At 36.5% G+C, this 25430-nt stretch overlaps 1 protein-coding gene across 2 annotated transcripts in view; it reads left to right on the top strand.

Moving 5' to 3' along the window:
• Positions 1-25430, top strand: part of SIDL (SIDL trafficking protein particle complex subunit 10) — a 99082-nt gene that overhangs the window by 11623 nt on the left and 62029 nt on the right. For both annotated transcript variants that reach the window (XM_081730547.1, XM_081730539.1), the window contains exons 3-10: positions 1789-2006; positions 3966-4159; positions 7367-7562; positions 9851-9962; positions 12556-12743; positions 18133-18339; positions 22207-22404; positions 24882-25114. In XM_081730547.1, coding sequence (XP_081586673.1) covers positions 1789-2006; positions 3966-4159; positions 7367-7562; positions 9851-9962; positions 12556-12743; positions 18133-18339; positions 22207-22404; positions 24882-25114 — 1546 coding nt within the window. The remainder of the gene's footprint in view (positions 1-1788; positions 2007-3965; positions 4160-7366; positions 7563-9850; positions 9963-12555; positions 12744-18132; positions 18340-22206; positions 22405-24881; positions 25115-25430) is intronic.

Here is a 25430-nt window from a genome sequence, read left to right as displayed (position 1 = left end):
CAAAATCCATAATCACTAAAAAAATTTGATGTCAACTGAAAGCAGGGATTTCGTGCTATTATTCAGTTAAAATCTTTTGCTGTCACTAATTCTGTTGAGGAATTTGTAGCTCAAAATATAAAACGATAATTATGCCTGTTGTGCTGTATGGTTGCGAAACATGGTCACTGACTCTGAGGGAAAATCGCACACTGAAAGTATTTGAAAGCAACATTCTTAAACCAATATTCAAACTCCAAAAGGAACGGGAATGGGGAAAGGCGGAAACTTCATAAGGAGGAACTGCATAATTTTATACCGTTTACCAAACATTGTTAGGGTCATCAAGTCTAGGAGGCTCAAATGGTCAGGTTATGTAGACAGAATGGAAGAAATTAGAAACGCTTTCCAAGTTGTAACTGGAACTCCAAATAAAAAAATGACTGTTAGGAAGAACGAGGCGCAGATGGGAGGACAATATTAAAATGGTTCTCACAGAGATTGAAATATAAAGTAGAAACTGGGTTCAGTTTTCTAAGGATAGAAATCAATGGAGAGCTTTTGTAAACTTAGCAATGAGGCTCCTGCGTCCATAGGCGTGCTATATTAAGTGTTGATACATTTAGCTTCTTTTTATTTGGCAGAAATGTTATTACAGGAATAGTAAAGAGGAATTCGATTCGAGGTGTGGTGATTTTGATATTATATATATATATTCCCGTTTGTATGGGCGCCCTTTTAGTAGACTTGTCCACCGCCCTCATTAGTATCCCAGCACGGCCCTGGTTTAAATATACCATCTATCATCTCTCAGTTTAAACCCAGTAAAAAGGAGACAACACAGGTGAAAAACAAATGAAAACTAGGATCATTACATCATCATTCCTTTGGTGTGTTCTTTTAAAAGTAAAGAAGAAAATTCAAAGTCAGAAAATAGCTTTAATAATAATAATTTATTCTACTGTGCATAAATGTTACCGGTAAGGTGATTCTTCAAGCTCGTAAAATTCCTTAAATAAATTGTATTGAAGAGAGCGGCAAGCTGGTCGCTGAAACATCTACGGTCAAGATTAAAAAGTATTTACGTAAGAAAGTACATACACAAGTAATATTCGAAATGTATCCTATCAGATCATTTAATGATCGTTAATAATATATATAGATAGATAGATAGGGTGTTTCAAAACAACGCCGACAACGTTTGGGAGGTGATTTCTGACAACAAGATAAGACAAAAAATACCAACTTGGATGCACAAGTGCTTCCTTTCGGAGTTATAAGCTGCCAAAATCATGAATAAATTAACTTTAAAGGTCCATAGCTTCAAAATGATGGGACCTACCGTAGTCAGAACAAGGTTTCACTTAGGAACTAGTATGTGCCCTATCCAAATATCCAAGTTTCAGAATCCTGTGGTACTTCCGCAACAATTTTTATAGGTAGTTGGTGAGTACTTCAAATTATATGCCCGTAGCCAAACTCCCTGTATAAAAATTGTTGCGTAAGTGCCTTAGGATTCTGAAACCTGGATATTTGGATAAGGCACATACTAGTTCCTAAATGAAGTCTTGACCCGACTACGATAGATACCATAGTTTTGGAGCTATAGACCTTTAAAGTTCATTGTTTCATGTTTCTGGCAGTTTATAACTCCGAAAGGAAGTATTTGTGCACCCAGGTTCGTCTATACTTTTCCCCTTACGTTGGTGTCAGGAATCACCTCCAAAACGTTGTCGGTGTTGTTTTGAAATGCCTTATACGTATATATACACACATTTATTTATTTGTTTATATAAATAATTGCTGCAGATGCTGGTGATACTGCGTTATTCTGTACCCTGGAGAAACAATTGATCGATGGAATGCCCCAAGAACCTACTGAGTGGCGTCGCTCATATGGAAGGCCCATTAAATCGGTTTACGTGGAGGCTTCATTTATACCGTTTACCAAGGATATTGTACAAAAAGAAGAGGACTGGCATTTAATAGGAAAGCCTATGTTTCACACCTACTGGACGGAATGTACGGTAAGATTTTATTGCTTTATCAGAAATTTATTTCCTATTGGATTTAAAATTCGCAAACAAGATTTCTATTCTGGTAATAATAGTATGTTTTGTATCTAAATACGGTTTGTGGCAAAATTGTGCATGCTACTTTTAGGAAAGCCTATTAGTTAGTTATATTTATTTTTCAAACATGTTTTATTGTTCTTGAAACACAGAGAAATATGATCGCCTGACTGGCTATAAGTCAAACTTTTAGTTCTGTTTGTCTTGCATATGATTTGTCATTTGAGCTATCTGCGATAGATCAGTCGTCAGGTCCTCTCCAGTCAAGCCTTTGAAGTATTGTATTTCTGCTTGCCAGTACTGTTCCACACACACGTATTCAGTTGAAAATAAACAGATTTACATTGTCAAATATACAATATTTTCCTTTACTTCCATCATTTTGTTAGTTCCATTGATTCAATGCTCAATAGACGCAATAAAAGCTTACAATGCGTATGTGTTTTGTAATGTGTTTTATGCTGTAGAAATTTTGATGAGTAACAGTAGATGTAAGATTCTTTATTTTCTGAAATTATGATGTAGTCTCATTGCTTGTTTAGGCTACCTTTGTTCAGGTTTAATTTAGTGTTCTAGCTAATAATAGAGAAGGATTCAGGGCCGAATTTAGGGGGTGCAGGTGAACCTCCCCCTAGAAAGCGGAGTTTTGCAAAAGCAATAGTTTAAGTCGATTTTCTGAGGGTTGAAGGAAAAGGATTCACCAAGCAAAATAGTATTCTTCATTCGCACCACAGATGTTTAAAGGCATTAAAAGAATTCAAATTTAATTCAAATGTAGTAGTAGTTATTGGTGCGCCTCCCGTCAGAAAATCCTGGATCCGGCCTTGGAAAGGTTCATATACTTTTCTTTGTATACGCAAGGAAGTTTTGTGCAAAATGTTAGTCTGCTTTATGGTATGATCAGTTCCACTTGGTTGTTTTGGTAGTCCTGAAACACCTTAACGGACACACAGGTATCAATGTTTGTTCTTTTATACAAATTAGTATGTTAAAATGCATACATTAATGTAAAAATTGATGTAAACGTTTCACATGTACACGCAGCCCCTTATATACTGTATATATATATGTTGGGAGTGAGGCTATGGAGTATGGATAACAAAGGTTATAGAAGTTAGCCCATGCCTAGATATGGAATGTTAGTTGCGAGGGAAGACACTGTGTAAACAATGATCATATCAAGATGGATTTTAATAAGAGTAAAATGGATATTAGTTTTTAGGAATTTTTGGTGTTACATCTATAAGTGTAATCTGGAATTAGATAAATAGATACACGGAGATTTAATGTAATCAGGATTTATATTGGATACTCTCATGGGAAAGTGGAATTTAGTGAAATAAAGATATAAATAGTAATCAGTACATTTATGTTTGTTTGTGGTAGAAGCCTAACAAGTTAGATAAGATGATGTATCTGATTTAAAGCATTGAAAGGTAGTGGGCATAGATCAAGTTTTGACACTCCAGTATATTTAAGAAAGCATTTAATTCTACCTTACTATATATATGTATGAGGGGTGCGTGCGACAGTTTTTCTTATGTATATGTTCTTTGAAAATATAAGAATATGTTAAAGAGGGCTTCACTGGCCCAGTGGTAGAGTGATCGCATCTGATGCGTGGTGGGGTCCATGGTTCCATGCCAACTCGCGCCAACTGAACAATGTGGTGGACAAACACTGTGTCCCTGGGTTTTCTCCGGTTTTCCTATTTTCTCTTACTTTCTTCAGTCCACATTTCGTTCATTATCACCATCCTTTGCCACTGTCACCCATAGTCACGGAGCATAATTGTGGGACATTAAACAAGGAAAAAGAACATGTTAAATCAATCCTTTCATATTTCGTCAATGTCGTTGATGTATACTATGATGTTAAAAAACTATGAAAATAAATCTTCCCGTATTTTTTCAGGATGTTGATGCGTACAAAACTACAGTGCGAGATGATATTGAAGCGTGGCTTAAGACTTTGAGTCAACACAACATTTGTGATTGGATGATCGTTATTGTGGAGACTCCAGATATGAAGAAGACAAATAAGCTCCTACCTCGGACGACGGTATTAGACAAAGTAAGAAGTGATTTCGCTGCGAAACAAGGAGACAGGTAATTATTGAGTTCAGTTTCGTGCTTGTATTACAAATATACATTCATATACGAGGCACGTCTACAAAATAAATGTACTAGGGCCTTCAGACTATCATCTGTTCACCTCCCTGAAGATGCACATTGGTGGGGAAGAAATTTCAACTGACAGGAAGTGAAGGTGGAGATGAAGAATTGGACAAAAGAGGTGGCGGTAGATTTTTTTTGATCAAGGCATAAAGAAATTGATCCCTCGTCTCAGTAAGTGCATCGAGAGAGATGGCGACTACGTGAAAAAATAGTTCACATATGAACTGATGTAACCATGTAAAAGTTCTGTTTTAAATAAATTTTTTGAAACCTGCAAAAATCTAGTACACCAATTTTCTGGACGTGCCTTGTGTATTCACTCCATATTTATTGTAAATTGTAACTGCATTGTTCTTGAAATATTGTTTTACTATTTAACACGCAATTAGAAAGTTCAATCGAAGCTTCTGGTGAACATTTAATGCTAATATTCAGTATTGGTGAAGGAAAATTTAATGCTTCTTGTACTATCATTAAAACGTAATAAGGAGAATGTTTGGGACATTATTTAATTTAATACTGATAAAACTGACTTTATTATGCCTGTATATTAATCATGTGAAAATTTTCAGACTCCCTTCATAGGAAAAGGGTGCATGATGGCTCAGTAATAGAATACTGTGGGTGTAGGTTTCCTCGGAGTACTCCCTTTCCTCCCACATTCGCATTCCTCCATCCCGATGGCAGAAGTTGCTTTGTCTTTCTGCGATGAGCTTATGTAAGTCAAAAATTTTCTGCAGGAATTCCAAAATTAAAAAAAAAAATAAAGTTTTTATTATAGCGTTGCATAAAGTATAATTGTTAAAAATACGCTTTATGCGACGTAAAAAACAGTTCAAACTATATTTATACGAGTCGTCCGTGCATTTGAAACATCTACATATAGCAGGCATGCTTTTATACTTTTCTGTTGGCTAATTTTATTTTCCTCTGGCAATTTTTCTGCACAGGTGCTGAAAATTTTCTGCGATCACATCGCAGATCGCGGCATGTTCTGCTGTTGGGCCTCCAATTATTCCATAATCATTCACTTGCCTTAATCATTCGTCTCCTTGGCCTAACGGGAATGGATAATCGTGGGTGCGTTAAACTGAAGGATTTCATTTTTTTTCTGTGATGCCACAATATTCATTTTTTTCTGTGGCTCCTTTGCTGACGCTGTCGCGTCACTGTTTGTCATTATGTCATCATTTTAGGAATCATGTGTATCCTGTGGTTCAGAAGTTGTTTTGGACGGTGATACCGTATTCAGAGATGGTAATGCGCCCACTCATACAGATGGAGCTGTTGTCCAGTCGTTTGAAAAATATCAGGATAAAGTTGAACACCTTCCCTGTCCGGCTGATCTCCGGACCTGAACATAATTGAACATCTGTGATTTGTTTTAGGGACACGAATTTGACTCCGACTTCCGCCTCCATCTTTTCTTACGCAATTGGGTGATGCCCTGCACGCGGAATGTTGTAATATTCCACTGCTACCGTTCATGGCCTCTATGACTCCATTCCACGTCGCATCAGAGCTATTCTGAGTGCAAAGGTGGCCCTATGCCATATTAATCTTGTAAGTTGCACTTTTCCATTAAATCGATAAATATCTGTACATTAAATATACAGGGGATGGACAAAAATATGGGTATACTGATACTGCACTGGTATAAAAGAGGTAACCATTTCAAACATATTTGCATCTGAATGGTAGGTGTCGGTGTGGTCACCGACACATCCTGTGAAATATTTAATCTGGCTAATCGAATAGATGAGCCAAATACAGTTCACCGACCGGTCCGTGCAGGTTACCGTGAATCATGTCTGATCTGACAAAAGAGTTTTAAAGAGTTGTGGGTGCGCATATAGTTGGAGCTTCCGTGATGAAAATAGCGGAAATGTTTGCTGTGTCAAGAGGCACAGTCTCGAAGATTATGACTGCCTACAAGTGTACCGGAAAAACCGCATCAGCAAAGCACCCAGTATGGACGCCAGTGTGTTGCATAACAGAGACAGACGCACATTGGATATGATCGTGACCGAGCAGAAGATCAGCGTGGCGCTAAAAAGTCACAGCTGAGTTGGAGACAGTACTTACAAACCGTATTAGAGTCAAAACATTAAGAAGAGAACTCCATGCTGCTATACGGAGGCAGTGGTGCAGCGCCGATGAAAACTGGACAATGGGGCAGCGAAAGACTGCCATCTGATCGGATGAGTCTTCCTTTACATTGTTTCCAACTGTTGGCCGAGTTTAAGTGTGGAGACCACCAGAACAAGAGTTCGATACAGACTGTCTGTTACCAAGATTGATGCATAGCACTGGTTCAATGATGATTTGGGCAGTCATGTCCTGATATTCTGCTGGACCCATCATCATCCCTGCATGCACATGTCACTGTCAAGGACTACGTAACCATTTTGAGTGATCAGCTGTATTCCATGGTGCAGACTTTGTTCCCAGATGGTAATGCTGTGTTTCAAGGTGACAGAGCCCCTGTTCATACAGGTTACATTGTCTAGGATTGGTTTGATGAGCACGAAGATGAAATATCACATCTGACATGGCCTCCATAATCACCAGACCTCAATATCATTGAGAGAGCCGCGGTGTCTCAGTGGTAGAATGTTCATCTCTGGTGCTTGGGGTCCCGGGTTCGCTCCCAGCCCCCGCCAAGTGAACTTTGTGGTGGACAAATACCGTGTGCGTGGGTTTCCTCGGGGTTGTCCCGTTTCCTCCCACTTTCTTTCTTTCATTACTCATCATCACCGCCTCCTTTAGCTTAACCGTTATAACCATGGGACGTAAAACTCAAAAGTTTCATTTCATTTCAATATCCTTGAGCCCTTGTTGTCAGTTTTGGAGACTAAAATGCGAGCCCGCTACCCATCATCCTCATCTCAACAACAACTTTCAGCTGCTTTCGCGGAAGAATGCTACAACATCCCTTTGACAATCATATGCGACGTGTATTTCTCCATTCCCGTCGATTGCAAGCCTTTCTGCATCTCAGAGGTGGTTCTACTCGCTATTAATAAAGGTAATGTGCAATTTTTCAGGTGTTTTCATATCTTTGTCCATCCATCATGGTAGATAAACTTAAACCTCGTAACGTTTATTTCTTTTAATCCTGGTTTCTTTCTTTGCAAGGTGCGTGTCTGTAATTAATCCAGTAAAGTCTGAGTCTCGCTCAGCGGATTCATGGAGGGGCTTGCTGGTACGGATCCGGGTGTTACTACTAGCTGCGTACAACAGAACGTTATTGCGATTTGAAGAAGTAGTCCGAGAACAAAGGGAGCGTCGAAATGAACCCGGTTGGAACTTTTCTCAGTATTTTCTGCTCCAGGTAAACTTTTCAGTTTTCTAAATAGGTTTATGTGTATTAATATCATCATGGTTCATTTTTTTTTTTTTTTTTTTAAATTCAAAAGTACGATACTTCCATAAACACTCCTACTACTCATTTTCTAACTCAGTGTCAAATTGTCCTTTCTTGAATACAAGATCCTATTAATCGGTCTATGTATGTTATCAGTGTCAAATAAATTTGTTTTTAAACTTTTCCTAATTTGTATAAAATGAAGTAACGCCTCTAACTTGCTGCAAGAGGGTATGCGTCACTTGTATCGTTCTTCTCTTTCACTTTTTATTGTTCCTAAAAGTGGTTCAGTGTGCAGGTAGTTGCTCGCATACAGATTTCTCTCTTCCAAATTGTTGGTATTTTTCTGGCATGAAGTTTTCTTCCATTGTTATTGCCAAATATTCACAAAACATTTAAGTGCATAGTAAGATCTAATAGTATGATTCCAAGCAATTCCGATGTGGAGACATGAAAGTGTATCCATTGTGAGTTATACGTGTTATAGCGTAATGCCAGTTTTTCTGTACCACCATTGTACTCTGTTGTTGCAAGTGTATTCAAAATGTCTTTGGATTCATCATGAGTCGGAAAGTGTTTTCTGAACAGATTCTGCACTTATCATATAATAGTTCCTATTATGTCTCAGGATAATTTTAAAACAAAGCTGCAGTTCTGGTTGTTCTGGAATCATCATCAACACAATATTAAAATCACGATTAAGGAACATTCACAGGATTGGAAATGTAAAGAAATAAACACTTGTGGTGTCTGAAAGCATTTATTTGAACTTCAACGTAAAATTTCCAGAGTTAATATATTACACAAGTAGAGTGAAACACTTCTGAATTATTGTATGTTAGCCAAAGAAATTTCGAATACTATTAAAATGATGAGTGGGAACACTAAAATCCGTTGATTGCGTCTATAAGATTTTCACTGGACGATTTCGGCCACTCAAACTGTGGCTTTGTTCACCAGAAATGTTACTATTACTGATATCGAAACACTTTATACATTTAATTTGCACTTTTAGTGCAAAGGTTCATAGTTGGAAAGAGACTTCTCCTACTGCCTTAGGTAATAGAACGAAGTACCAACAAGTTTAATGTGAACTGAATTAGTTATATGAAGAAAAGAAGTATAGTCTAAGAGAGAGTGTCTAAAGCATTCTTTCACAAAGAAATTGCCATCAAAGTATTTTTCAATTATAAATAATCAGTTTTACAAGAGATCTCTTTCGAACTGTGAACCTTTGCACTAAAAGTGCAAATTGTGTGTTTCGATCTTAATGTAAGTAACTTCCTTCCTGGTGAACAAGGCCAAAACTTACGTGTCCGAAACTACCCAGTAAAAATCTTACATACGCAATCAACGGAATTTAGTAATTTAACAGTTCGGGGAATGAAATTATTACAGTTTATATATATATATATATATATATATATATATATATAGGGTGTTTCAAAACAACACCGACAACGTTTGGGAGGTGATTCCTGACACCAAGATAAGGCAAATAAGTATAAACCAACTTGGGTATAGAAATCCATCATTTCAGAGTTACAGGTTGCCGAAAACATGAAAAATGAACTTTAAAGGTTCAGAGCTCCAATACTATGCGACCTATCGTAGTCGGGTCAGGACTTCACTTAGGAACTAATATGTGCGCTATCTAAAAATACATGTTTCAGAATTCTGCGGTACTCACGCAACAATTTTTAGAGAGGGAGTTTGGCTACGGGCATATAATTTGAAGTACTCACTACCTCTATAAAAAATGTTGCGGAAGTATCGCAGAATTCTGAAACATGGAGCACCCAGGTTTATCTGTACTTTTTCTCTTATCTTGGTATCAGGAATCACCTCTCAAACGTTGTTGGTGTTGTCTTGAAGCATTGTATATATATATATATATATATTGACCACAAAAGTTACGTACTAAAAATTAATACCTGGTTAATACCACCACACAACCAAATCCCACTTTTTTCACGTCTACTTCGCCTATCAACCTGGATACATTAGCTGTCTAATAACAGTGCTTTACGTGACAAAACAATAAGGTGATATGCAAATGGTGAAAAATCGTTTCATGTCCAACTTCAACAACTAAAAACGTAAAATCAGAATTTCCGTGACCCATTTCGTGTACTGATTAAAACAATGATCACTATTCATAAAAGTTGGGATTCGAAATATTAGTTTCAAAAATAGTCTGCTGACCTCTAATAGTTAAACTTAAAAGTATTAAATATGTTTTTCTCTTTATTTAGGAGGAGCTTGCATTTGTCCTTGAGATGTTAGGCTTATATGAGGAAGCCTTAGTTCAATATGATGAATTGGATGCCCTCTTCACTCAGTTTGTGCTCAACTCTAACATGGGAGGTACGGTTGTGTCATTTTCATATAAAATTTTGTAATTAGCTTGTGTCTAAACACAAAGTTGGTTTAATTTTTAATAGCTCAAGTAACATATTAGGAAAGTGTTGTCGAACTAAAATAAAATAAATGTATTTGCAATCCGACCTTCACCTAAAAGAAGGAAAGAAAGATAGTTGTGGTTTCTATTTTCTGCGTAAAGTTTGAGAAAATGAATAATACGAGGATGATTCAAAAAGTAATACCTCCAAGGGGATACCTTTATTTGTGTTTGACAGATATCACTGATACAGATATCAGTGGAAAGCTTGCAATGTCAGCTACAAATAGTGGCATCGTTTTTCAACATGGTCCCCATTACGGGCAACACACTTTGCACCAACGCGAAACCATCGTTTTTCATGCCGTCGGCGAAGAATTGTGGTGGCTGCTGGCGAGACCATTGCCGAATTGTTGCCTCCACCTCCGCGTCACAACTGTACCGTGGGCCCTTAAGGTAATCCTTAAATTCGGGGAAGAGCCAAAAGTTGCAGGGTGCAAGATCCGGACTATAGGCAGGATGAGGCAGAATGTCAACAACACCTTGCTAGTAGATGGGACAACATTGAATTTTTTGGTAAAGAAGAGGACGTGTGGCGGTACTCCATCGACTGACTCTACGTTTCCGGGTCGTGATGGTGTATCCACAACTCGTCGCCGGCCATGAATGTTCCTGGGCGCAATCTTTCCGCCCGCTGTTTCAACGGCCGGTCACCACTGGATGCCATGGATTGCTCGACCACTCTGGAACAAAAAGAGATAGGAAGGTGAAACAATTGACATTCTCAGAATGTTTGTACTACTATTGGTCAAGTAATGTACACTCATGTCCAAAATGATTGTCGCATATCTATACCTGTCTTCTTGTAAGAATATAGTTTGATAATGATTTTACAGGGTACTTTTAACACTGATACTATGTGTATAATCGGGAAATGTATATTTGTGGTAAATTTCATAGGAAAAGAATTATAAATATGAAAGTTACAACAAGTAAAACAAGATGTTGCTAAATGGACAATAAAATTTTATTTTCGTTTTATTGTTCTTATTTACTGCTCTTTTAACATGAATTTTGCCACATAAATGTCTTTGCCGATTATACACATACTAACATTGTCAGAAATACCCGGCGAATTCGTTATTAAATTATATTCCTACAACAATATATTTATAGACATTCGACAATAATTTTGGACATGAGTGTACATGGAGGCATTACTTTCTGAATTACCCACGTAATTACAAATATCGAGTCTACGGCAAAGAGAGGTATTATTACTGTATTGTAAAGATTTCAGTTGAAAATTAATATTGCATAGGCTTTCCATCTAAGCCCTTCCTGGTGGTCTGGTGGCTAGTGCGCGCACCTCTAGTATATGGGGTTCCGGGTTCGATTCCTGATAGAAAAACTTTGGAATTTAAATACAATACGGTGGTTCAGATTCCACCTTAAACTACAGGGCCACGCCTTATATAGCATTATTGTTGAAAAGGGGCGCTAAACTCAACTAACAATAACAACATCTTTTTCTTTGAATGTTAAATGACCTTTCATGATTGGATATGGTAAATAAAATTATGCTACTTTGCATCAATTTACACAACATTCATACTGTTAACAGCCCTCACCACTGTCTTTGAATTCTGTGTGACTGCCGAAGTTAGAAAGTGTTTTTATCTTCGGTATTTTAAAGATAAATTGCTATCCAGAATTGTAGAATTTACAGTAACGTGACGTGTCGTTATTTTATTTTAAAAGTGGATCAACAGACTTAGAAAAACGCTCTGGAAGCACGGGGCTCAGTGTCGCGAATTCGAGACTTATCTACTCAACGCATCGTTGCCTTAAGAATTTTGGCGGCAACAGAAAACGTGTTCCTGCATTTTTTTTACTGGTTTCATATACCGTTTTATTGGAAAACAGTGCGTAGCATGTAAACAAAAATATCCAATACTTACGATTGTTCCTAGGGTTCTGCAATGCAGTGCTGCTCATTTTGAACCAAATAATTCTCGAAAAAGTATAGTAATGTGGTTAGATACTTTTTCGCAACATAATGGAAATACATAGTAATGAAATACTTTTCATATATTTTTCACTTAATCCAACTTTAGTAACCTTAATTCATGTAGAATGTATAACTGAGTATCATTTTCAAACTATTTTGCGTAATTTCGGCGTTAAGGGGCTAACTGCGAATAGTACATTAATTTCAGTTTTCACTTCCTGAAATTATCGTTAATAGTATCATAGTCAAGTAACTTTTTAGGGATAGGAGAGAAGGAGGTGGCTGTTAGATTATTTATTTTGTTCACGCAAATACGTAGGTAAAGAAGGAAAATGTGTGTTTTATTTAATGTGGTTTCTGAGGTTCCGATTATAGTGTTCGCGTAATTCACAAAACCTTATTCATTTGCAATTTAAAGTATTTATAACTGTTTAAAGCTATTTGAGACAATGCAAGTTAACTCGTAAAGTATTACTTAAATTTAATAAATGGTCTTTGAAATTTCTTACAGTAATGTACTTAGTACTTAGAGAAACTCTTCTTTACAGAAACCCCGTCGTGGTTGAGTAGTTTCCAGCGTCCATTTGAAAATTGGTCTGGCCTAGTACTAGGGCAAACTGTTAACCAAACCCAGCGAGCACTTATAAGGGATAATAAAGCTTCTTTGCTCGAATTTCGAAGCTATCTCTTTGCTAGACAGTGTGCTATGCTTCTTGTTACATTTAAGCCCTGGGAGGTGAGTCTCACATATTGGTAACTCTAAGATGGCAATTTGAGTGAAGTTTGTAATTCATAATAATAATAATATAATAATAATAAGTTTACACCATTGTCTTTTACTAATGTTCAGTGACGAATGATCTGAGGTAAGTATTCAGGAATAAGATTAAGATCAAGACTATATAATTTAGAGGTGTGAGAAAATACGTGTGTTTATCTCTAGGAACCTGAAAGTTTATTTCTAAAAGTAAGTGGAAACTAGTAAGAATAACTGGGAACTTATGCTTTAATATGGAAATTTATGCTATAATATAGAAATTTATGCTTTAATATTTTATGTTTGTTCATTTATTGAAGTTTAGTGTCCCTTTTTGGTACCAAAGTTATATGAGACATACATCCGCAGTTTAAGATGGATCCGAACCACCATAATAACTAACTAATTATGGCCAATGGAACCCGGAGGATCAATGCCGCGTTCAGAGAAGCTCTCCATTGAGTTCTGTCCTTAGCCAGTTTCTACTTTGTATTCCTATTTCTGCGAAGTCCATCTTAATATTGTCTTCCCATCTGCACCAAAGTCTTCCTAATGGTCGTTTTCCAATTTGATTTCCAATTAAAACTTTGAAAGCGTTTCCTACTTTCTTCCGTTCTAGCTACATGACCTGCCCACCTGAGCCTCCTAGACCTGATTACTCTAACAATGTTTGGTAACAGTACAAATTATGCAAATGCTCGTTATGAAGTTTCCGCTATTCTCCATTTCCGTTCCTTTTGAGTCAACATATTCATCTCAGGATTTTTCAGATTAAACGACCGTAATGCTGTGGTATGTCAAGGTGATTTAATAATAAGAACGTATAATCTGTGGTCCGCAATTTTGCAACTTTGATCGGATGCCGTGAGGACTTTTGTGGCAGGTAAACACTCTATACAGTTTCCAAGAAGAATATATACCCTTACGTTAGCAATTTCTGAACAAATGGATTGTAGTAACTGGCCAAAGTGCTTCACAAAGTGGGTCCAAGCGTGCAAAGAGATTTCCGCAAAAGAGTGCACGGCGGTTGCCGGCTACTCCCACCGAGGCAAATTGAACATTTGCAGGATGAAGAACTGCAAAATCAACTCGCAATACTACCAGGAGATCCTGAAGCCCATATACGAACAAGAGCTATCAAATGTACTGACACGAGATCAACATGGTACGGCTCCATCATGACACACTTTCATTTCACACTTCAAGATTCTACTAGGATATTCCCGCATTCTACTTTTTGTATGAAGGAGGCCAGTGAAGTGCAAGACAATACCTTTCAGCGAGACATCTATAAGTTTACCAGACGCAGATCTAATGGACTTTTGTAGATGTGGACTGCTTTAAAGAGCTTTGGGGAAAAGGCGAATGACAACTAAACTTTGAAAGGCTGTGAAAGAGAAATGGAAGAAAATTTCCGTCGTAGTTCTCCAACACGGCCTTTTGCAATGGAAACTGCTGGACCATCGTTCGAAACCAGGGGAGAGACATATAGCAGTGCCGCACGTGACGTCGTGGATTTGCGTAACTATTTGGAAAGTACAATTTGGTCACAATAAGCAGAACAGCTCTGTATAAAGAAAAAGAGTGTCTTCTTCCTCGGTAACCACAGATGTGGTTTTAATAGGAAAGTCGCAACTTCGTTAGCCAAGTCGACTATTGCATTAGAAATAGTTATAAGATTGATGAATTTTAGAAAATAACGAAATTGTTGCACAAAGAAACGTGGTCACGACACTAGTTGTAACCAAAATGACACGAGCATAAGCGCGAATTCACCTGCATACATAGTATGAAACGGGAATTGAGACAGGCCACCAAAGTGGGCTCGAACTCAAGAAGAATGTCCTTTCACGTTTCGAAGACAAAACCCATTTCTTTCCTTACTTTCTGTATTGTCCAGAATGTATCGTAATTCTGAAGAAACCGGACGTATCTTCTCTTTAGTAATTAAAAGGTCTACATCAGCGACAGATATTTGAAAGATTTTTTGTAGAAGCCACTAAATAAAAATTAAAATTTTGATCAATAAATTTATACAAGTCGCCATAAACGCATACGGATTTTTTTTTTCTGCCGGTAAATGTTTTAAGAATTTATGTTAGTAATAAGGGAAAAGTATTTATAAAATAAATGACAAATGGTATGAAAGTAGAAGAAAATATAGGTAATATATTTTTTGTAAATTACACTTACTTGGCTAGTTGTGATTAGTTTCTTTTTTCTTTTTTTAATTATTGCCTTAATATAGACTTCGTAAACAATATACTTACCACTAAAGACGTCTGTAACTCGACAGATGAAAAATTTACGACAATTTGAAAAATGTTTTAATATTGAAGGCATTTGCCCGTTTCTGTATCTTTTCATTTATAGAAAATTGATTTTGAACTGTTATTAATTTTGCTTTATTTCGTTTGTATTGTACTCTACGGAGAAAACACTTGGTCATTTGTCAGGGAAGCGACGAAAACTAGCGAGAAGCTGTCTAAATTTAGATATGGACAGGAATGAGGCAAACGTGATACGTGGAACGGAAAACTAATAAGGAAGTGGGAGGAATAATAGGAGGAAAAGGAACCATATTACAGACGATTAAAAATAGGAAAAGTAACTGCTCAGGACATTGAGAACAAATTGTGTTGTGAAGACTTGGCGAAAACGAGAGAAAGAGAGGAGAAAGCTATATAATGGATGGACGATATTAAAGCAGAAAAGTTCTACACCAAGACGAAGAATTTTATTATGATTACTGATGGTAGCAAAAGGAACCAACGTAATAACCAAGCTCGGAAATTGAACTTGGACTTCGTCCAGTATTGAACCGTGGACCCGTGCATTGACAGCTTCGCTAACGTCAATCTAAATGCATATAATGCTATCTGCACACAAATGCTGTTTCCCTGCAAATAGTAATGTGATTCAGACAAAACAAAGTTTTGTTTCAACCTTACCACAAACAATCACAATAAATCACAATATTAGGAGTTATATTAAAAACAATAACTTCAGTAATATAAGTTCACTTGAGAAAAACGTATGAAGGCGGACTATGCACATAAAAAGCTCCGAGGAAATCATTGAATCAAATGCATCTACAGTTCAATTAATCGTATTTGACTGCAGTTCTACACACTTACTTTGTTTGGTGTAGGTTAACAAAGAATTAAAAAATAAAGAATATTCACTACCAAAAAACATTGGATAATATGCCATGCAGGTCTGTGTCTCAAGGAGTCATCTTACGCAATGGCGTGTAGCCCTTCCTGTGTTTATCACGAAGCCCCGCTTACGGGTCTAGAACCCAGGCGTAAAAAGTAATCGTGGAACCCTCAATTCATACACTTTTCTATTCATTTCGTCTGCTTATGCACTCTCATTGTTTGGAGCATTATCATGACGCAGTCCATTGTGACGTAAAATGAAAGAAATGCAGAAATGAAAACTAAATGCACCTCCAAGTCCATTGCACAAAATAAAATGAATATTTAAAAATTAGTTCATAATAAAGATTACTATAATGCAACTTAAGACCGTAATTATGGGATGTTTAATTTATGCCAAGCAACCTGCCAATGACAGCAAAATAATAATAATAATAATAATAATAATAATAATAATAATAATAATAATAATAATAATAATAATAACAATAATAATAATAATAATAATAATAATAATAATAATATCATCTTCTTCTTCTTCTTCTTCTTCTGTTCAGTCTTATATGGTCGGACTTACCCTGATCCGTATTCTGCTCATTGGGAGCTTATGTACTATCCTGTTCGCTGATAGTAATATTGGTTTTTGTAGTTTAGGAATGAAAGTGTGTTCAATGTTTAGTTGCTCAGTTCTGTATTCAGAGAGCTTGGTACATATTTTGTAACAGATAATAAGATTCGAACTATCTTTACAGTTTCTTGTGTCCGCATGCCAAGTGTTAGGTCATTGTATTTTTTTTTTTTTTCTGCGTATCTCCTGTGTAGATTGCATTGTACGAAGGTTAATTTTTCCATTGCACACTAGTTTTGTATTGATATTTTAAGCTTCAAATTCCTCGGCAGAATTCGCGAATACAAAAGATTTTGAACTGAATAATAACATGAATTCCCTGCTTTTAGTCGACATTTAATTTCTTCATGAATATGATTTTGGTCTGTTAATTTTGATCCTATACAGGTCCGTATTCAGGGGGGTCTAGCTCCCCTTAATTTTTTACCGCCCCCCTAAAATTTTCACGGTAGCCTTGCAAATGAACTATAATATGGTGATTAACTATAATATGGTTGGATCAGGACCCTTCTAACCCCCTCCCCTACATTTTTGGGCTAGCTACGGGCCTGATCCTAGATATTTGAAAGTATCCACTTTGTTGAAAATATTATTTGATATTTTAACGCATCCATAATTTGGAGTATTACGATCGCGACAAACTTCCATGTATTTAGTTTTCGCTGCAGTTACTTCTAAACGACTAAACCCATGTCCCTGCAAACGTTTAATAAGACCTCTCCAGTTCTTTCTATTGTTCACCTATCATCCCCTATTATATTTACATCATCAGCATACGCCATAACCTGGTGAGTACTATTTAGCTCTAGACCCTTGTTCCTGTCTTTGATTTTTCTTGTAGCGTATTCCAAAAAGTTTAATAATGACAACCACCTCTCCTTGCTTCAAACCATACTCGACGTAAAAGCTCGTAGACAAGAATTTTCGTGCTGTGATAATAAAATATATAAAACGATAATCATGCATGTTGTGCTATATGGTTGCGAAACATGGTCGCTTACTCTGAGGAAAGAAAGAACATAGACTGAAAGTATTTAAGAACAAGTTCCTGAGACGACCCAGGAGGAACGGGAATGAGGAATGACAAAAACTTCATAAGAGGAACTGCATAATTTATGCCGTTTACCAAACATTGTTAGGGTCATCAAGTCTAGGAGACTCAAGTGAGCAGACCATATAGTCAGAATAGAGGAAAGTAGGAACGCTTTCAAAGTTTTAACTGGAAGTCCAATCGGAAAATGACCATTAGGAAGATCCAGGTACAGATGGGAGAACACTATTAAAATGCATCTCGTAGAAATAGGAATACAAAGTAGAAACTGGATCCAGTTGGCTAAGGACAGAAGTCAATGGAGAGTTTTTCTGAACGCAGCATTGAACCTCCGAGTTTAAGTCATCGAGTTGTTGTTGTTGTTATTATTATTATTATTATTATTATTATTATTATTATTATTATTATTATTATTATTATTATTATTATTATTAACGAATTATTAGAAATTATTTTGCTCGTAAATTTTATTTTATTGTGAAGTTGTAGATTATCTTTATGAAATCTGTGATATTCTTTCATTTTCAGATTGCTCAACGTTCTCTTCCATTCCTACATAATTGCATCAATGAGCTTCAAATCTTGGAAGTATCGGCTCCTCCAGGTGCTGTTGCGTGCTGGGTGTTTCTCTGCTGCCTAGAAGTGTTGCATACATGCGAACGATACAACGATAGTGGACAAGTAGAAGCCTATTCCCTGTACACTGCTAGTCTGTGGGCGTATGCACGGGACAAAGTAAGGAACCCGTTGTTGTGTTTTTAAAGTTACAGTAGGTGAAATCATGCTTTATTTTATTTGTGGTGTCTCTGTCTCTCTCTCCCTCTTTTTCTCCATTCTTATGAAAAGTAGAGATCAAGGTATTGTTTTGTGCTTGTTCAAAGTTTGTTATACGAAATGCCTTAATTCTGTTTTTTATGTACAAGGTAACCAAAAATGCTCTTTACGATTTTGACATCCCATTAATTATGTACTCACAGAGAGGAATGAAATGACGCACATGCCTGCCAAGCGATCAGGAGTTAGTCTGAGCACTGACCTTCAGTAATACAGGCACGTTGCGCACTGTCATAACTCGTTCAGTGTCGAAGAAAAATGGAGGTATCGAAGCAGCTTGTTCACGTGTATTTGTTGTATGACTTTAAAGTAGGCTTGTTAGCTGCCACATTAAGTTGACACATTTGCCAAGCATTTGGGGAGAGTGCCGTGAACGAACGCACCGCCAGGCATTGGTTCCAGAAATTCGAGGAGGACAGTGGCCTAACCTGTGATGAACTTGCAGAAAGATTCTATGTTTCTGCTGAAACAGTCCGATTACACCTGCATGGGATAGAGAAGTTATACATATTAAGCAAGTGGTAACTCCAGAAATTGTCGGCAGCCAACAAGGAACAATATATGGCAGACTATTTGCTCTTGCTTACTCAGTACTTGAACACACCCATCTTTGATCGTTTACTCACTGGTGACGAAAAGCGAGTCCTCGATGACACTCGCAAGCATACCAGATATTGGTTGTCGCCCCATGACCCTGTTCCTCACATTTCAAGACCACCTCTGCATCCACGAAAGGTTGTACTCTCTGTATGGTGGAATTGTTGGCAAGTAGGATATCATGAGTTCCTTCCTGATTACATCATCACTGCTGACCTCTACTCTCAGCATTGCAAAGCGTGTACCGTGCATTGCGGCAAAAGGAGCCGGCATTGGTGAATCGCAAGAGCATGCTTTACCTATACGACAGTAGGAAGTGATATGTAGCAAAGAGGACCCGGGAGATCCTTCAGCAACTTGACTGGGAGGACTGTCATGCACCATATTCACCATATTTTTAAGGACTTTTTTTATGGGTAGAGGCTGCAAGATGAAGCATTATGTGTTTTCTTTTTGTGTAGTTCAACATTTCCACCATTATACACCGATGCTAAGGAAGACGGTAATGAGATTGGTGATTATGTGGTGGAATGAAGAAAGCGGGAGGAAACGGGAGAACCCCGAGAAAACTCACGCATGCGGTCTTTGTTCATCACTGGAATCAAACTAGGAACCTCACGTATTTTGTCTAATGTTTGAGGTTTGGTAATACTGGAAACTTGATACCGGTCGTCTTTACTGAATCACAGCATGGAGGATTTTAAATTGTTAAGAGTATTTGTAGATAGTTCTTCGTTATATGAGTATAAAATAATTATTTTTAATTTTTAGCAAGTGTTTGGAAAGGTGACCAATTAAGTGTTAAAACATCGACTTTAGTGTTATTATTTTGTGGGGAAATGGCAAATGTGGATACGTTTTTGAAGCAGACATTTTTTAATTTAAGACCGGCTGAGGACAGGTTGCTAAAATTATATCAGTGAAGAAATCGAAATTGTGGTTTTGAAAAAAAAAAAAAAAAAAAGTTACAGATTTCGCATAAATGGTACTCACTTCTTGTAAACTGTTTCAACAATCATTATTGTCGTGTTCATCAGTAATTCAGAGTAACCAGAGTGTAACTACTGCTACATCTCAGAATGTATTCTTTCCCTATGCTACTTGCGTGTGCCCAGTTGAACAATGATGAAGTTAAAATTGGTTTTAATGTAAATTCCTTATATTTGGAAGAACGCTTTCAACTTTTTTTTTCACTCTTTCCCACTGTAAATACTTTATATTAGACCTTTTGTTATAACAAATACAGGGTGGCTCAAAAATAGGTGTACAGTCCCATACTGATCAACTCATTGCTTTTTATATCATTTCTTATTGTTATCCATCAGGTAGACTTAGTTTCTTTATCATTTGTTCTTAATGTCTTTTTAGTTATATCTTAAGCTCGGAATAGCCGAAGCAAATAAACCTATAAGCTAGGATGTTATACTTGATCAATGCAGAGGTGTATACCTACTTTTGGGCCACCCTATATAATACAGAAGTAGTTTTTTAAAATTGTGGTAACGATTGAAAAACACTTGCAAAATTACTTGTAAGATTATATTCTTTTAAACTTAACACTCAGTTACTCGAAATTCTTGTTTAGTAACTGCAACACATTATTATAAATTTTTGGATGTAATGTAAAACCTATTTTTGTAGTGGTTATCTTTATCAAAATGTATCCGACGTTTTTATCTGTATTATAGTGTAATACGTTTAATTTAGGAAACATTGCTAGTTGGATTTTGTAAGTTATAAGACGTAAGCCATTTTTGCTAGCTAGCGAGAGTCAAAGTGCAATTATTTTTCAGTGTTCAGCGTGTTCAGAAGAGAATAAGGCATTTATTTTAAGCAACATAATAAAATTTTACGCTATATTTTATTCTGGGTTACTTTGAAAATCAGAGCAGTCATTTTCTTGTCTATAAACTACTTTTGCTTCTTCCATTTATAAAATGAAACACGTGGTAATAGCTAAACTTGTTTTCTTATCAGGAAATTGCAGTCAAAGTATCTGACTCATCTATGCTGCTTATATTTTGTTTTGTTGCTTGGTAATTGTGCATACACCAAAACGTACTAAACTGTATTTTAGTGTGGAATTAGTAGCGCAGTTGGCAACGGTATAAGTTCCCTTTTTGTTTCCTGAGAACACCTTTTTGTTTTCCTTCTGCAAAAGGTTGATTTCTTTGTCTGAACTTGGGGTTTCTTTTGCAGGGTTAGTGTACAAGATGTTGCTGCTACATCCATCATCGTCACTCATTTGTACTAAAAATTCTAGTATTTATGAAGTCGGAAAATAAAACTTAGTAAATCGAATATAAAGTCAGTTTTCGTGTGCTATAAAGTAGTTTGTGACCATACTTCAACGCTAAATCTTTGAGTTTTACGTCCCACGATTATGCCGGTTAGGCTAAAGGAGACGGTGATTATGAGAAATGGGTGAAATGGTGGAATGAAGAAAGTGGGAGGAAACAGGAGAACCCTGACAAAACCCACGAGCACGGTGTTTGCCCATCACAAAGTCCACACGGCGACAGCTGGGATCGAACCGGGTACCCCAAGCACCGGAGGTGAACGCTCTACCACTGAGCCACCGCGCCCCCATTTCAACGCTAAAGTCAATAGTTATATCTAAATGAACACATGGGGCTTAGCAGCTAACTAACACTCGAAGTTTTATTTTTAAGACTCAGGTAGAACTTGAGAAAAATTAGCGTGTAATATTTATGCGGTAAAATTGTGGATTGAACAATCTCTGAGAAATGTCCAAAATCATCATCTAATCTACAATATCTAAGAATTAGAATTGTATCCATAAGTAAAATTTTTACATACGACAGTGGCTTCTAAGAAGTTTGTAATTTCAAGTTTTGTAGAAGTCGATATGTTTGTTTACTAAAATAAAATTTGGGAAAAGAGGCACATTGGCTGTAAAAACACTCGTGTGTAGGTGCGACGGGTCTATTTTTCGATTTGTGTCTACGTGATTTTATTAATGATAATATCGTGTTCCTGGATTTTCTCAGGGTTCTCCATCATTCCCATTCCATCACTTCTTCCATAATTATCATACATTAATCCGAGTTCCAGTCTAAAGGACAAAATCAAGTATCGCTAGATTAAACATTTCATTTTATTTTGTTGTAAAATAAAATCGTTTTCCAATGCGTTTTGTTGTAATTCCAGCTAAGAGATCTGGGTGAGTTATGTGGATTAATGCCTGGCAGTAAGACGACAAGTGAGCAGCTGCATATAGTGGTTGGACTTTCAGCAGGTATGGGCGATTCACATTCCTCTCGAGCTAGTGGAAGTAAACACCCTACGCCAACGGATAAACTAAAGGAAGCACTTTCGTCAAAGGATGCTTTCAAAAAACATTATCTAGTAAGTGCTATTTTCAAGGTGTTATTACATGTATGTTTCTAACTAGTATGTAGAGGTGATTATTCAATTTAAGAATAATGAAGAATTCTAATAATAATGAAAGAAGAACATAAGGAGGATTACTGTCTTCTGTCAAATTAATGAACCAATCAGCCATGTCTCTTGTACGTTTTCTGTAAATTTTACTCTAAAGTAGTTTTTATGTTTTAATGGATACTATATGATGTATTAAAATTATGTAGGCGCATGAGAGGATCAATTCAAATTAACTTACCAATAAATCCTTCCGTGGGAAAACTAAATACTCTCCAAACGTATCGGAACAATAAGCTAGTTCTGTCTTCAATGGTAAGGGAACAAGGTTAAAAATGGATGAGAGAAATATGGTACGGAAAATGGAATACATACCACCAAATAAACGTGAGAGATAGGTACTAAAAACCACGAGGAAAGCACAGTGCGGTGAAGGAAGCGCAGTGTCTATGTTACGTCACTGTTCCTAGATCCAAGATATACATCAAAGTAAATAACCAGATTTTATCAATGCTGCCAAAATCCAAATTTAGAGCGTCGAGCGTGAATCTGATAACTGTCTTCCTTTTTTAGATTTACTGATTGCCCGATCGCACAATAAATTAATAAACAAAAGTATATGGAAAACCCACTGCAGGCACTAGTTACGTACATCACCAGTCAGCCCATCCACCTGTACAGTCCGCAGCAAAAGCAGCAACATGAGCATGTAAGTTTATTGTTAAACGACGAAGTCTTTTGCTTCAAAATAAGTGTGCAGGGGAGGACGCCAAGGTTTCTCCTGGCATGATTCGTGCCACTTAGACGTTATGTTGATTCCCTGGGGTGTTAGGCATAGTTTCACAACAAACTTGCAAGTTTTTTGCTGCAGACTGTACAAGGTCAATATTTGAAAGAATTTCTTTGGTAGAGCATTATTAATTTGTGATAATCCAAAACATCTCAATAACGAAATACAGTTTTTATATCAAATAGAACAAAAAAAGGTTGTAAGTTGTGTACCTTACAGAAGTGGTTTAATCAAACACGTAGATCGGTGCTAGCCCCTAAAACATTTATTATCAAAGAGGCAAAAACTTGGATAGTAATTCCTTGCTTTCTTTCCACAATTATTGACAAAAATTCAACGTATTCTTGCAAAGCATAACATATCTGCTTCCAGTACCACCCAAAAAGTTTAGAAAAACATCTTAACGGCTTTAAAACTTATTTTGTTGATCCAATACCTGACCTATTTATTGGATCAACAAAATAACATAATATTTATCGTACTCAATGTGAATGTGACTCCTCTTATATAGGTCAAACCAAACGCAATATTAACACTCGAATTAAAGAACTCATTAGACAATCAAAAAAGTGATAAGAAAGAGGGTGTGTCGGAATTGTCGCTTCACTTAAAACAACATACATACAAAATATAAAGTAGGTTAATGTGATGGTTCAGCAAAAACAAAAATACAGCGGGAGATTAACGAATCATTCTTTTTCATTAATATAAACTGGCTTTAAATCTGGATTTTAACAACATTGACAAATTCTAGTTACCTACCTTTGATGTATATTTTAAATCTGGCAATAATGACGTAACATAGATACCGCTCGTCTTTCGCATTGTGCTCTGCTCGTGGTTTTTAATATCTATCTCTCACGTTATATTTATTTCGTGGTATGCATTACTTTTTTTCATACCACAATTCGCTCATCCATTTTTATCCTTGTTCCCTTACCACTGAAGACGGAACTAGCTTGTTGTTCCGATACGTTTGGAGAATATTAGTTTTCCCACTTGAGGATTTAATGGTAAGTATTTTTTTTTTTTTTTTTTTTTTTTTTTGTTATATGATATTTAGTATTTAATTTTTGAACACAGATTGTTTCAAAACTTTTCTCACTCTTCTTTGGTGTGTATTATTTTGCTGTGGTACTAAATTTGTGATTTTTCATTCTGGATAATTCCATAATTCAAGAAAAAGTCGCATTCGTTCAAGTTATCGTGTGGAGTAACGGACAGGCGTGCTAACAGTACAATCTTGCGTGACCCACTAGCGTAATCCTAATAACATTACAGTTTTATAAGGCCAACATACCTGATCCTAATAATATTTCAATATTATAAGGCCCATTAGCGTGATCCTAATAACATTACAATCTTATAAGACCCATTAGCGTGATCCTAATAATATAATCTTATAAGGCTTACTTGCGTAATCCTAATAATATTACAATCTTACAAGGCCCACTAGCGTAATCGTAATATTTCAGTCTTGTATGGCCCACTAGTGTGATCCTAATAACATTACAATTTTGTGAGATTCACTAGCGTGATCCTAATAACATTACAATCTTATAAGGTCCACTAGCGTGATCCTAATAATGTGCCAGACACTCTTTTGACTGCATCATATGGTGATTAATTATTTATGTTCGTTTTTTTTTACCAGGAACTGGCAGAATTAGCTATGGGTACATTTAAACATATTGGCCGTATTAGATCAGCCAGACTGATAGGACGTGATCTTGCATCCTTCTATACACAGTTGGGAGAGATGCAAAAAGCAGCTGTTTTCCTCTCTGATGCTCTCAAGACATATCAAGAAGAAGGTTGGAACATGTTATTTGTGCAGACACAGTTGGAATTAGCCGAATGTTTTAGAAAAATGGGAGATAAAGAAAGGTTTGTAATTTATATATCGTAAAATTAATCGATGGTTTATTTTATTGTAGTTATCGTTAGAAAGTTTTAACATAAGAGATCAAACGCGAATGTTGCGTTTTGTTTTGAAGACATTGGTAACAAAAACACGATTTTAGTTTGTTTTTTTTCCCTGATAGGGGAGATACTCCATCAATATTTGTAGAGCTTTCGATTTTTCATTAGTATAATATTACGCTATTGATTAGAAAATGTATTTCAAACTCAGGGAAGATGCAATTGCCCTTGTTATAAGTGACGTTTCTAATTGATAATCGAAGTAAAATTGAGCCGTTGT

This window comes from Thermobia domestica, chromosome 1, assembly GCF_964235325.1.
Source record: "Thermobia domestica chromosome 1, izTheDome1.hap1.1, whole genome shotgun sequence".
In the NCBI taxonomy this organism is placed as follows: domain Eukaryota; kingdom Metazoa; phylum Arthropoda; class Insecta; order Zygentoma; family Lepismatidae; genus Thermobia; species Thermobia domestica.
The sequence above is the reverse complement of the archived record's forward strand: the minus strand, read 5'-3'. Positions and strand labels throughout refer to the sequence as shown.